The 15,603-nt window shown below is 41.9% G+C and overlaps 1 protein-coding gene across 2 annotated transcripts in view; it reads right to left on the bottom strand.

The window, feature by feature from the left end:
- Nucleotides 1-15,603, bottom strand: part of ankrd27 (ankyrin repeat domain 27 (VPS9 domain)) — a 64,570-nt gene that overhangs the window by 12,207 nt on the left and 36,760 nt on the right. For both annotated transcript variants that reach the window (XM_084059012.1, XM_084059013.1), the window contains 6 exons: nt 14,420-14,512; nt 13,126-13,323; nt 10,857-10,916; nt 4,682-4,798; nt 2,668-2,712; nt 1,322-1,450 (listed from right to left, as the gene is read on the bottom strand). In XM_084059012.1, coding sequence (XP_083915138.1) covers nt 1,322-1,450; nt 2,668-2,712; nt 4,682-4,798; nt 10,857-10,916; nt 13,126-13,323; nt 14,420-14,512 — 642 coding nt within the window. The remainder of the gene's footprint in view (nt 1-1,321; nt 1,451-2,667; nt 2,713-4,681; nt 4,799-10,856; nt 10,917-13,125; nt 13,324-14,419; nt 14,513-15,603) is intronic.

Raw genomic sequence — 15,603 nt, 5'->3', positions numbered from 1 at the left:
GAATTTGTATTATCAAATAAATTGATTAAACACTTTAATCAACCCTATTTTATACTTTGTTGTACAAAGTTGTTGTGCAAAATAACAACATGTCCCAAAAATATAAAGTTACTCCTAAGGCTATCATATAATGATTTACTTACTGTATCGAAAGCTGTTGCACTCATGATACAATGTCTCTTTTTTATAATATTTTAATATAAACGTTTATAATATTTAGAGAAATTCTAAGTTTCAAACGCAAAAGTAGTGGCAACTGGATATTTATTATAGTTAGACTGCATGTTACCTTTAAAGTTTAATGCATGTCTCCCATAGAGTTAAAAGGGGACGTCTCCCCACCCCCGCCTCCGCCCCCCGCTACTGAGACCGGTCGCGGCCCAGGGAGGCAAATGTCAGTCGCATCTTTGGTTGTCACGGCAACGTTGTCATCTGTCATCAAGGTAACGTGGGACGTCACAAAGGGCTGTTCCATTGCTTTTGTACCCTTTTGGAGCCCTTAAACCCTCCCACACTCAGACACTTTCCAGCTGACTTACCTTAAGCTAATGATGGTGCAGGGCTTGAGGGCTTAGGGCAGAGTTTGGAATTGGGCCACAGATGTCAGGACAGCAGAGTCACTGATGTCAGGACAGCAGAGTCACTGATGTCAGGACAGCAGAGACACTGATGTCAGGACAGCAGAGTCACTGATGTCAGGACAGCAGAGACACTGATGTCAGGACAGCAGAGACACTGATGTCAGGACAGCAGAGTCACTGATGTCAGGACAGCAGAGACACTGATGTCAGGACAGCAGAGTCACTGATGTCAGGACAGCAGAGTCACTGCCCATCTTTCGCCACAGGCTGAAAACCCACCTCTTCAGGAAACACTACCCTTCCTCTTCGCCTTGTCTGCTTGTTGTTAACTAGTTGTACGAACTCTTGTTTTATTGTTTAATTGTTTTATTGGATCTTGTTTAGTCAATACACTTATTGTATTATCTCTTGCTCATTTGATTCAGCTATTTGTCTCATCTGTTAAAGACAGTAGGTAGCTGATATATAGCACTTTTACCTTGGCGCTAGGTATGCTCTTGGTTGCATGTTTTTGCAGAAAATGCACGTAAGACTTCTGGTGATTAGTAGTTTAGTTCCCTACCTATGTTGAATGTACTTATTGTAAGTCTCTTTGGATAAAAGCGTCTGCTAAATGACTGTAATGTTAATGTAATAATATGTAATGTATACAGTATATATTATTATGAACCTTCTGTGTAGGAGCACAGAGGGTGCACTAGTACAGAGGATGTGTAGAGACAGTATATATTATTATGAACCTTCTGTGTAGGAGCACAGAGGGAGCACTGACACAGAGGATGACACAGCTGGATGTGTGACGACAGCTCTGCTCCGTCAAGGTCCTCCTCCTCTGGCTCCTCGTCCAGCCACTCCAACAGGTAGCGCACCTGGAGCGCACAGAGACACACACACACACACACACACACACACACACACACACACACACACACACACACACACACACACACACACACACACACACACACACACACACACACACACACACACACACACACACACACACACACACACACACACACACACACACACACACACACACACAGGGACAGACAGACAAGCAACACAAGGTGTTGATTTTAACGCAAGATGGACCCTAAGTCAGGCATGTAATGGGCAGCTAAATAAAAAGGGAAAATAAGTAAGGATTCTTTAATCAGAAGTATTTTATTCAGCGGGTATATGTGTGTAGTTTTCAATGTGTCATCTGTGAGTGTCATTGTACAAACACAGTACAATAAAGAACAGAAACTAAGAAGGGAAGTACCAGGGCATTTCCTGATAAAAAGGATGGTTACACTCACAGTGTGTGTGTGTGTGTGTGTGTGTGTGTGTGTGTGTGTGTGTGTGTGTGTGTGTGTGTGTGTGTGTGTGTGTGTGTGTGTGTGTGTGTGTGTGTGTGTGTGTGAGTGTGTGTGTGAGTGTGAGACTGTGTGTGTGTGTGTGTGTGTGTGTGTGTGTGTGTGTGTGTGTGTGTGTGAGTGTGAGTGTGAGTGTGTGCGTGCGCGTGCGCGTGCGTGCGTGCGTGCGTGCGTGTGTGTGTGTGCGTGTGTCTCAGGAAAAAGAGCAGTGAGTCCTACTAGAAATGAGGGAATGCAAAACCGAGTTCCTGCTAAAAACAGAAAGTTAAATCTCAGAGTCCATCAATAAGGTGCTTTAAGACAGTGGTTCTCAAACTTTTTCATGTCAAGGACCCCCAAATGGACACTTATTAGCCCGCGGACCACATTTTAAGGACCCCCAGTTTGACATGCATTAGGGCTACGGACCTCCATTTAATGGCATTTCTATCTCTGGGACCCCAATTCATATTGTAAAATCAATGTTAATGTAACTCTGAGAGTGTACAAATGGAACCAAATGGACCCGTTAGGGTCCATTTGGTTCCATTTGTACACTCTCAGAGTTACAGACCCATAAGGGTCCATTTGGTTCCATTTGTACACTCTCAGAGTTACAGACCCATAAGGGTCCATTTGGTTCCTATCCATCATTTAGCTGGGGACCCCCTGGAACCCCCTCAAGTACCCCTGGGGGTCCCCGGACCCCACTTTGAGAACCAATGCTTTAAGACACAAACACTCACCATCTCCACATCTCCGTCAGCGACAGCACGGAGCAGCTTCTCCACCTGTCAATCAGCACAGAGAGAGACACACCTTGTTTCACCTTTACTCCACCCCCAAACACTATACTTGAGATAAATCACTGTTAACTCTTTGAACGCCATCGACGCGTTTTCCAGTCAATTGCTACTTAATCCATCCACGCGTTACACGCGTTGATAGCTTTTTCATTGTTTAATTGGCGATCGGCTGTTCTTTGTAACTTCCACCATCAGGTTCCCTTTGCACTCACTCCTCACTCACCCGGATGCAGAATTAAAGGGTTCCGTTTCCGGTTCTCGGTTTTATCTTGAAAATTTTGATTTTTAGGCCAAAACAGGGCAAAACCCGTTTTTTCACACGATATATAAAAAGCGAACGGAGAGCTCTGGTTATATTTTCTTTACACTGGACGACGAACAGTTATCGTCGTTGTGTGTATACCAACGATCTGAAACCCCTTCATAAGCTAAGCTAAGATGGCAAGCTGTATTTTGAATTTGAATCCTGAAAAGTAAAAATAGCCGATCTACAAGCTCTCAACGCGCCTGCGTTGAGAGCTTGTAGATAAGCTAAGCTAAGATGGCAAGCTGTATTTGTCAAAATACTTCCAAAATGTTAATCAAGTCCATGATCATAACACCGACCAGAGGCAGCTCCACAAACCATGTTCAACCCAGATTTGGCACAACAAAGGGAATGAACTCTTTCTCATGCTATTCATCTAAAATGTGGAATGCCCTACCAAAAGGAGTAAAGGAGTGTAAAACCCTACTCACTTTCAAAAATGCCCTAAAGATACACCTTCAGGAGGCTGCATTTCAAAAATGGCCACTGTCCAAGTCCTAACCTACCCCATGTCCTAACCTAACCTACCCCCTACCCCCCCCCCTCTCTCTTTCTTCTCTTGTACATATTTTTCACTCTTCATACCAGTAACCTGTAAACTGATTGTATGACATTCTATAGTAGTGTGTATATCTGTCTGTCTCTTATATGTCATCATGATTTGTGTGCATGGGGATCTCATCTTAAACAAGCTCAGTGCTTAATGAGTCTTCCAGTTTAGTAGACCTTGTATTGTGAATTTGTACTTCCATGTACTGTTATGTACTGTCATGTACTGTTCTCATGTCTTACTAAATAAAGTACATCAATCAATCAATCAAAGCGGAGGGGGGGGGGGGTGGGAAGGGGGGGGGGGGGGATACGTCACAGCCAAACGGATATGACGTTTGGAGCCTGGTTGGGATGAGAGAGAACGGAGAGGGACAGAAAAAACGTAACTCTGTGAGTGCTGGTCGATCTGTGGTGTGTGTTTATAAACACAGCCAGACAAACGATTATAATCGATATAACAATTCTGTGCCTGGTTGAAAAGGTTATAAAACACAAAAATCGCTGGCACTGGGTGAGTACATTATGAAAATACTCTGGCAGTCAAAGAGTTCATTTTATCGACTAAAACTATGACAACATTTTTTTCGTCGACTACCTTCTTTCACAGAGGAAAACTAAATGAAAACAAAGCTATGATGACTAAATGTAAATGACAATTTAAAACAAAATAAAAAACAGACTAAAATGTTAGGGAGTGACTAGTGGAGAAGAGATCCAGTAGAATAAGACAAGTCATTGATTTCAGGCTTGGCTGCACACAGGTGTCATGCTCCGAAAATAGCCGATCTACAAGCTCTCAATGCAGGCGCGTTGAGAGCTTGTAGATCGGCTATTTACAGTTACTTTTCAGGATTCAAATTCAAAAATGGCATCTAAGATTTGAGTTATAAATGTTCACTTAAAAAAAAATCATATATACAAAGATTTGCACACATTCTCAAAGAAAATAGCAGATATACAAGCTCATAGCGCGGCACTGACTGCCACGCTATGAGCTTATAGATCTGCTATTTTTTAATAGCCAAAGAAATGTTAAAATGACACAGATGCGTTCCCGGTCTTAATGGGTTACAGTGCCTATAGGAAGGCGTGTACCTCTCTGTGGCGGACTCGGTCGCCCTCGGGCTTGGCCTCAGAGTTGAGGGAAGAGGTGCTGGAGACAGACGACCGCCGGCTGCTGCAGTCAGACGCCTGGGGGGAGGGGTTTGAAGACTGGCGGGGGGCGAAGGTGAAGAAGAAGAAAGAGGGAGTCCCACACAGGAGAGAAGACAGAACATTACTACCAAGATATAGTATCTCATCTACACTAACTCATTATTTATTCTAATTTCTAGTACTCAAATTATACTACATAGGTTTGTATATTAAACCAGGGGTCTTCAACATTTTCAGCCCAAGGACCCCCTCTCTGAGAGAGAGATGAAGCAGGGACCCCCCCACCATATATTGCATAAAACTGTAAAACCTAAAAGCTTTTTCATAGATGTTGTATTCATGTTACTGTGTATTTTCAGACATTTAACCACTTAAACCGTCGATACTTAGTATTAAACTTTCACTCTGTACTTAGTCTGCTTTCCCCCCCCATAGACAGGGTCAATTTTCAGAGAAGCATAACCCCGAAGGCATTTCGTGTTTATTTTTGGTATACAACATTTCTAGGGGTATTAAGGGGTGCTGAATCCAAATCTGCTGTATACCCAGCGCAAAAATGTCAATTAAGGCCTCAAAATTGAGAAATTCAACATGGCCGCCTGCGCCAGGACCTCTTTCCAAAAAAACAGGTGCTAAACCCACATTCTTTATTCTACTGACATGAAACTTTGCACAGAACATCTGCACTTATGGGGGAAGAAAGTAGGAATATAGCTGGGGTGCAACCATGAGAGTAACAGGGTGTTTTTGACTGTCTAACTGTAATCTTTGTATAGGCGAGGATACAAAAATGACATTTCTTCAGTGTTTGCAGGAATACTACAGCAATTTGGTTATAACTGTACAGTGTTGGACACCAACATTGGAATCCCCCAAGTCTTAGCTTTCTTCAGGTACCAAGTTTATGCCAGTAGCCCTTATAAGTCTGGATATATAAGCATTTTAGTGTAAGCATGCTGTTTTAGGAGAATTTTCAAAAGATAAATGGTGGGGCTTATAGTAGGGTCCGAAAGTGAGGTTCTGTGACCATCCTTTGGCAAGTACGTTTTGACGATTGATTTGACCTCTATGGACCCTTTAGAAAAGATTTAGCCCCCAGGTCCCTCCCAAAAATCCCGGCATTTTTTGCTAGACAGCCAAATTCAAAATGGCGCCCGGCGCCATCTCTAAAAATTAACTTTTGATCTGAATGACCTAGAATCATGTATGAAGGCACTTTTCCATACAAGTCAACCATGAGGATTCCAATTCTGACACAATTTTAATTGTAAGACCGCGTTTTGACTCAAGATGGCCGACATCCAGTAGAGTAAAAACTTATACCCAGGGGGCAAAGGGGGGTATGCTGCATTTGCCCTGCCATAAAAGGTTGGCCACCAGAAATAATATCTATGACCCAGTAGGATCACAACCTATATGAACAACACGGTCACCTTGCTGCTGGAAATCCAATATGGCCGCCTCAATATTATCAGAAAATAGCTTTGGCAATAACTTTTGAACCAGATGGGCTAGAAATAAAAACTTGGTGTCTATTTCATGGTTTCAGAGCACGAGAAACTCAATGGAATACTTATCTTTATGATTGGGTGTGTCTGGACCTTTCATTTGCATATTTCCAAGATGGACGCCACGCGAAAATGAGTTTTACTATGACTTTTACAGTGACAGCTGACTGTTATGGCAAAAAGTCTGCTTTTTAAGCAATATGAACACATTTGGTCAGTTTGAGCTTTAATTTATATGTTGTCAATATGGCTGCAGTCATAAATAATGTATGGTATTACATTTTCCCTCAGATTTATTGATTTATAGATCTATAGTTGTGGGGATGATTGCAGAGAAAAATCGGAGAAAAAGCCCACAATGTATCTTATGTATCATTTTAATAAACTATATACAATATAAACAGACACATGCACACTCCAAGACTTGCCAAAAACTTCAACTTTAGGGCTATACAAATTAACATAGTGGTATGCATTCAAGTAACATAACAAAAGATAGACTACTTAGTGACAAATAGAGTAAAGGCGGAGTTGAGGTTGCCTACAAAAGGTTCATTTTGACCTCTATGGTGCTGTCTTGCCTGCTTCTAAAGCCAATGATACTATGGTACAATGCTATTCACTGTCACTGTTGTCATGTGTTGCACTGATCCTGCTGCATCGTGTCTCCAGTCCCTGGCAACGGCATCCTAAGTAGCATGGAATTGCCTTCTTTGCACAGGAACAGTTTTTCTGGCAGCCTTTGATACAGCTGCATGATATTGCCTTGTTCATTGACACAGGCCAGGCTGGCTCGGTAGATGCAAGGGGGACTGCATTGCTAGCACTGAGAGACCATCCATACTCTGTGAAAGAAGGAATATCCGGCTTGGCGATATGTGCACATTTATCTATTATGGTTGCTAGAACAGCTCTTCTCAGGTGCAGGTCAAAGGCATTCTCTGTCGGGGGCAGCAGCTTTAAGAGGGTTGATCTATTATTGAGGAACTTGTACACTCTAAGCTTACTCAGGTCAAAATCCTCCTGGTGGTCCGCTTTGGATGTATATACAGCAATTGTGAGGTCTCGTGCCTGATTGATGGACGTCATCTGAGAGGGAATCATAAGAGTTTTCACCAAACTCCTCAAGTGCAGAGATCCAGACGCATGATGGCCTTGAACCATGCCTTCTTCCCAGTGAAGAAGGGATAGCTGGTGCTACAGTATCTCTGCCACTTAAACTATGGATAAAGGGCAGGGCACGACACTGTGCGAGCCCCAGTGCTGATACCATTTGATGGATAGGAAGGTATGATTTTTGCTCTGTTCTCACCCACAGCTCTGGAAGGCATCTGAGATGGGTTGCTGCATAGTAAAGGCACATGATGATGATGTCTGTCATTGGCATGGATGACAACTCTGTCAACTTTGTCATTCTGGACACTGTACAGGGTGTGGAGTATTATTCTTGTATCAGCCTCCTGTTGTGTGGATTCTAGTGCAGGGACATCTTCAATAGACCCCTCCTTGATCACCACACTCCTTGTCTCTTCTTTAAACCCCCCACCCAGGTAAAGATGTGTTGGACCAAGGGCCGACTTAAGTTTCACATTTTCACACCATTCGTCACAGAGGAAACTCAATAGGTTTGCCTTGTTAGCTGACACAGCAAAAAACTCCTGAGGATCTGGAGCTGTGTAATGCATACTGACTTCATATTCTTTGGTAGGTTTTGGTCAAGCATACAGTATCTGTGTTCTTGCTCAGCTGTCTTAAGACTAGGTCCACTGTACCGGTCAAAACAGAAGTGAATGATCTCTGTGCCAGCAGGCACATCATTCAACAGCAGACGTTGGTATCGTTCAGCGATTGTTCCAAATGCTTCACCTTTCAGGAACGACCAATGGCGCATGGCATACATGGCATCAATAACTACTGCTGTTTTTATGTCTTCTGTAGGCAGGTCAGGGATGCATGCAACTTTGGTCTCCTCTTTCAGGACCTTAACAAGGCTTGCCTTGGTACCTGTTCTCATCCTGCCATCTTCCTGGAAGAGGGAAGGGGGGAAGTCACTGCACTCGTGGTTGCCTATAAAGTCAACAAGGTTGAGTTCTCCACCACTGGCTATGATTTGGGTCATGCGCAGGAGGGCAGTAATTTCATTGCTCTTGCAGGTGCTGAGGTTTTCCCCTTAGATTTTGTGTTTTGAGTGTAGAAAGTGTTAAGCTTCATTATGCTTGTCTTCTTCTGTTCACTGGACAGTGACTCACACAGTGCCTTCAGACCCAGTTCTTTCACACTCATCAAGTCGTCCTTGACTGTGGAATCAGCACACTGTCCTGTAAATATGTTGATCATGGATGATGTGCTCACTGTAAATGGGCTAGTCTCCACTGCTGCCTTGACTACCATCTCTGCATCCCGGATTACACGACTCTGACATATAAATTAAAGCTCAAACTGACCAAATGTGTTCATATTACTTAAAAAGCAGACTTTTTGCCATAACAGTCAGCTGTCACTGTAAAAGTCATAGTAAAACTCATTTTCGCGTGGCGTCCATCTTGGAAATATGCAAATGAAAGGTCCAGACACACCCAATCATAAAGATAAGTATTCCATTGAGTTTCTCATGCTCTGAAACCATGAAATAGACACCAAGTTTTTATTTCTAGCCCATCTGGTTCAAAAGTTATTGCCAAAGCTATTTTCTGATAATATTGAGGCGGCCATATTGGATTTCCAGCAGCAAGGTGACCGGGTTGTCCATATAGGTTGTGATCCTACTGGGTCATAGATATTATTTCTTGTGGCCAACCTTTTATGGCAGGGCAAATGCAGCATACCCCCCTTTGCCCCCTGGGTATAAGTTTTTAATCTACTGGATGTCGGCCATCTTGAGTCAAAACGCGGTCTTACAATTAAAATTGTGTCAGAATTGGAATCCTCATGGTTGACTTGTATGGAAAAGTGCCTTCATACATGATTCTAGGTCATTCAGATCAAAAGTTAATTTTTAGAGATGGCGCCGGGCGCCATTTTGAATTTGGCTGTCTAGCAAAAAATGCCGGGATTTTTGGGAGGGACCTGGGGGCTAAATCTTTTCTAAAGGGTCCATAGAGGTCAAATCAATCGTCAAAACGTACTTGCCAAAGGATGGTCACAGAACCTCACTTTCGGACCCTACTATAAGCCCCACCATTTATCTTTTGAAAATTCTCCTAAAACAGCATGCTTACACTAAAATGCTTATATATCCAGACTTATAAGGGCTACTGGCATAAACTTGGTACCTGAAGAAAGCTAAGACTTGGGGGATTCCAATGTTGGTGTCCAACACTGTACAGTTATAACCAAATTGCTGTAGTATTCCTGCAAACACTGAAGAAATGTCATTTTTGTATCCTCGCCTATACAAAGATTACAGTTAGACAGTCAAAAACACCCTGTTACTCTCATGGTTGCACCCCAGCTATATTCCTACTTTCTTCCCCCATAAGTGCAGATGTTCTGTGCAAAGTTTCATGTCAGTAGAATAAAGAATGTGGGTTTAGCACCTGTTTTTTTGGAAAGAGGTCCTGGCGCTGGCGGCCATGTTGAATTTCTCAATTTTGAGGCCTTAATTGACATTTTTGCGCTGGGTATACAGCAGATTTGGATTCAGCACCCCTTAATACCCCTAGAAATGTTGTATACCAAAAATAAACACGAAATGCCTTCAGCATTTTATACAAGCACATTTTCTGAAATTCTGCCTAGTCTACCACCTCTCTTTGCCGAAAATAACGCCTCACAGAGCGCGAGGCGTTGTGAGCTTGTAGATCGGCTATTTTCGGCTTAAGTTGTCCTTAGAATTGGGACGCTAGGGTTGAAGTGGTTAATGTAAAAAACTAAGTTCATATCACACAATAATTTGGTGGACCCCCTGTAGTAGCTCTGAGGACCCCCTAGGGGTCCCGGACCCCCTGTTGAAGACCCCTGTATTAAACTAAGATGAAACTATATAGGTTTGGATATATTCATTATTATTCAAAATATTTGTATTGGATTTTTCCAACATGTTTCTCACACACGAATAGTGATTTTTAGCATTCGAATTATTCGACCTATAAGTATTCGAATATTCGATTAATCGATTTGATTATAAAAAATAAAAAATTTAAATTAAAACTTTTTTTTAATGGCATTGATGACTTGACTCAAGGAATGCGAGTTGACGTCACACCAGAGCTCACAGCTGCGTGGCTGCTGTAGAAAAGCCACTAAAAAAAAAAAAATCTAAAAAGATCTAAATAGAATTATCGAATAGTGGTTTGATAGTCGAATATTCGATTATTCTGTTAATGCCCTAACACACACACACACACACACACACACACACACACACACACACACACACACACACACACACACACACACACACACACACACACACACACACACACACACACACACACACACACACACACTCGTACTCAATACAACATAAAACGGGTAAACATACAAACCAATTTGTGAAAGAGTTATAGGGGGGAAAGGGGAGGGGGTAAAGAATGGCTAAATTGCAACGGTAGGTTTGGAAATCTAGTCTTTGTTTTGAGGAAACACTCAAAGAGTAAAATACTCACATCGATGCTGCCTTTTCTCCGGTGAGAGCCGTTCTGCGTCGACTCCAACAACATCAGAATCTACACAGCAGAGACATGGCTTTGAGAACATGGTTTGGACTGATCACTTTCTACTGATAAAACTAACACTCTGCCCTGTGTAATCATTCATATGTTTACCGTTCCTATACAGCAGGGGGCCAGTTGCACCAGCTCACAATAAACACTTCAAACTTAGCCTAGTTATAGCTTAATCCAGTCAATCTGAGGACGCATCTCTGTCATTTTAGATTTCTTTGGGTTATTCAAAAATAGCAGATCTACAAGCTCATAGCGCGGCACCGAGTATTTTTTTGAAAAATCGTGAAAATGTGTGCAAATCTTTTAATATATATATATAACTCAAATCTTTGCTTCTGGGGGTCCCTGGAACAAAAATATGTTACAAATGTTAAAAAAAAAATTATGAATATATATTTAAAGATTTGCACAAATGTTCACGATTTTTCTAAAAATAGCCAAATAAATCTAAACATGACACTTTCCTGGTCTAAATGTTTTTTTTAAAGCCATTTAAGCTATAACTAGTTTGAACTTAGTGTGAGGTGGTGCAACTGGCCCTCAGGATAGTTGCTTGTTATTTTTGCAGTATTTGTGAACTTGCTTAAATTGTCGAGTTGCTTCATTGACCATATCGTCTCTGTCGGGTGGAAAGCTCATACAGTATGTCCAAACCTGTTGCTTTTCAGGATTCACATTCAACGCTGTAGTATGATCAAGTATGGCGTTCATTTACGAAAAACGCAAAAAGTGAGAATATGGAGATTTTTGACCGACAGTGACGATATTCACACGGCAGCCATTTTGCTCTCACGGATATGCCCCTAACCATCCATGTCCCATGGAATGATTAACTAATAGGCTGCCCCGAAGAGATTAAGTTATAGGGTCTAAAATTTCACGTCACGACTGAGAGACGTAGAACAAGAGATGTCGGTGTGGACAGGATTTGCTCCCCCAGTTGCGTATTCTTTTAAAATCAGCTGTTGTCCCACAAATTCCTTGGGCTTGTAGGCTGTAGCCTACAAGCCCCCCCCCCCTCCCCCTTTTTTGTACACACTTTTTTTTTTTTTTTTTTTTTTTTTTTTTTTTACTTTGATCATGTTTTGTTTTGTATATATTTCTTTATTTTCCCATGACCTTTTTTGTACATAATGGTATATATATATATTTTTTTTCCCCTCTGTATTCTTATGTTGTTTTTTGAACTGTTTGGTTGCTACTATATATGTCTATGAAATTAATTCAAGGACCCCAATGGAAACAAGCCCGCAAGGACTTTTTTGGCCGGACCTTTTAGACAAAAGCATTATAAATGTAACTGTGTTGTTTTACATTCTTTTTGCCTAATAAAAATTTCAATCAATCAAAGCCAACTGATCCTCTTACCTTGCTTTCTTTTGCTTTTCTTTTTTTGCCGCGTTGTCGGCTTGTGGCGTCAGGGCCTTTAAGCAACAAACTAACATGAGTGGCCACGTCCATCTAGGGGTTTTGATTTAACCGATTATAAAAAAACAATTATGAATTGATTCATCGAGTAGCATGAATGGACTGTGAAGTCCAAAAAAGACTGCAACAGTTAACTGCTTTCAAGCTACCTCTGCATGCCTTTCTGGGGCAGCAGACGTTTTTTTCCTACTTTTCTCCTTTGTACATATAATGTTTGTATTTGTTGATGACATGTATTATTGTGATGAATTGAATACATGGGACCTTTTAGCCTTAATGTCTGACTGTTCCACGTGCTGGAACAGTCAGACAATCAATCAATCAATGTGATTAATAGGCGACAATGTTCAAAACAGCACATCGTCATGCGATGTGTTGTGTGAGGGCAAAATCAAGTCATTTTGTGTGTGATTGTATATACATCTTAAACTCCAGTGGTTCTCAAAGTGGGGTCTTGGAGGGGGGGGTTCCAGGGGGTCCCCAAAATAAATGATTGGTAACTCCTCACCCTCAGAGTTACGGGGGTCGTGGCCTAATGCAGTGGTTCTCAAACTGTGGGTCGAGACCCCCAGGGGGGGCTCACAACGAGGCGTTGTGAGCTTGTAGTTTGGCTATTTTCACAATATTTATCTGTGAAACCGAGTCAAACTAAATGTAATGCCTACAATTCCAAGTGCTTGTCAGGGTGGGGGGGGGGGTCCCCAGTTCAAATAGGATTATTTTGAGGGGGGCCTGACGAGTTTGGGAACCCTTGGTGTAGAGTGTGTGATTGAATACATACCTTGGAGTTGAGGGCACACTGCACCGGGGTGTCCTTGTGCTTGTTGTGGATGGAGGTGCTGGCTCCGTTCTCCAGCAGCACCTGGATGACGCCCTCGTAGCCCCAGCGGGCGGCGATGTGCAGCGCCGTGTCTCCCTTGTCGTTCTGGATGTTGAGGCGACAGGTGTGCAGGTCGTAGTACACCAAGGCCTTCACACACTGGAAAGACAACAACGCACACGCACACACACACACACACACACACACACACACACACACACACCTGTCAACTAGATGAACGCTGCTTTCCCGTCTGGCACACTGGTTCCATCTTGGATTCATCAGGGATTTCATTATATCGTTGCTGTCGGCCAGAAACCTCTCCAAACACATTATTTATTTGAACATATTGGTATCTATCCGCAAGGTAACTCTTTATCCATGAATTAGCTATCCCTCTTACACCGTATCTCTCAAGTTTATTTAATAATAGGTTGTGATCTATGGTGTCAAATCAATTTTAAATCAATGAACACTCCCTCCGTATATTCCCCATTTTCAATGGCAGTTGAAATTCCCTCCACTAGTTCCATCACAGCCATCGAAGTGGACCTATTCTGAACCCATATTGGTGATTGCTCAACAGATTATGTTTTTCTAGAAACTGATCAAGTTTCTTAACAAATAGTTTTTCAATTATTTTGGAAAATTGTGACAGTAAAGAAATTGGTCTGTAGTTGCTGAATTGATGTCTACCTCCGTTTTTGAAAATGGGAATTACTTTTGCAGTTTTAATTTTGTTTGGAAAGATACCCGTTTGAAAAGATTGATTACAAATGTGGGTGAATGGTTTTACTATGTGCATTATTATATTTTTAAACTAGTGACATGTCTATATCAGTCCAGTCAGTAGACTTTTTGTCTTTGAACTGATTTACTACTTCAATTATATCTATTTCATTAACACCACCAATAAAAATTGAATAATAATTACGGTCAACAATATCCTCTATCCCATCCTTATGTGTCGGTTCCACAATCTCATTAGCCAAATGATATCTCACATTTGCAAAATATGTATTAAATTCATCAACAATTTCCTTTGGTTTATTTATATTGTCATTATTGTCATTTATGACAATAATGACAATAATTGTCATACCCTTTCTGATTACACTATTTATTACCCTCCATGTCCCTTGTGTCTTAATATGGAGATCAGAGGTTTCTGCCCGACAGTAAGGATATGTGATTGATGAACGGGGGAAATGTGGTGAAAGGAGAGACGTGGCGTTCTGCCGCGCGTGTGACTTACGTCCTCGTGTCCGTACATGCAGGCCAGGTGCAGAGGGGTGTTGCCGCTGTTATCCTGAGCGTCCGTGTTGGCTTTGTAATGCAACAGCAGCAGCTGGCAGGGAATCAACAAGACACCAACATGAAAACCATGGTTCTCCATACCGTATAGCCATAGTGCTGACATCACACACTCTTTTCACTTTTTATCAGTTTTTAGTTTGTTATTGTACTATATGTCAGTGGTTCTCAAACCTTTTTCATGCCAGGGACCCCCAAATTGACACTTATTAGCCCGCGGACCCCCATTTGAAAAGATAAGCCAGGGACCCCAATAAGAGAAGGTTTTTACGGCTCTCTAGCAGTGATTCTCAACCATTTTAATTTCAAGGACCCCCAGTTTAACATGCATTAGCCTACGGACCCCCATTTCTATCTCTGGGACCCCAATTCATATTGTAAAATCAATGTTAATTTAACTCTGAGAGTGTACAAATGGAACCAAATGGACCCGTTAGGGTCCATTTGGTTCCATTTGTACACTCTCAGAGTTACAGACCCATAAGGGTCCATTTGGTTCCTATCCATCATTTAGCTGGGGACCCCCTGGAACCCCCTCAAGTACCCCTGGGGGTCCCCGGACCCCACTTTGAGAACCAATGCTATATGTTGTAGTCGAGGGGCGAGATTCAATAAGCTCAGAAGAATTGCGAAAATAGAGAAAAAAATTGCCTCGTTAGATCGGCTCTTATTTTTAACCACTTAAACCCCAGCATCTGTATTTTGGGGGAAATAGTAGATCGTCAAGCTTGTCGATCGGCTATTTTCTGCGAAGGCTTTCCCCATAATAACAGAAAAGACACTAGCATAGAGCCCTGAGGGACTCTGGTCAACTATATAGGGTTTAAGTGATTAAGTTAACACATGGGGTGCCGGCATTTTTTCATAACAACTTACGTTGGGTGCCAGCATTCTCCCCATTGGCTGCGCTTTGCTGTTTAAAGCTCTAGACTCCACGACGAGCAAATCCACGTAAAAAAAAAGCATCCATTCATTATACACATAGAGGTCTCGTACAATCGGGGGGAAAAAATTAAAAACATTCGGTAATCCGTTCCATAGTTGCAGCCAGTTGAAAATAGTCAAAAATACATTGTAAAAAAAAAAGTACACAGGAGCCGAGATACAGAATTTGTAAGTTTTAAA

The sequence above is a fragment of the Gymnoscopelus microlampas genome, assembly GCF_963454915.1.
Source record: "Gymnoscopelus microlampas genome assembly, chromosome: 6".
Taxonomy (NCBI): domain Eukaryota; kingdom Metazoa; phylum Chordata; class Actinopteri; order Myctophiformes; family Myctophidae; genus Gymnoscopelus; species Gymnoscopelus microlampas.
Note: the sequence above shows the minus strand (reverse complement) of the source record. Positions and strands in the feature narration are given on the sequence as shown.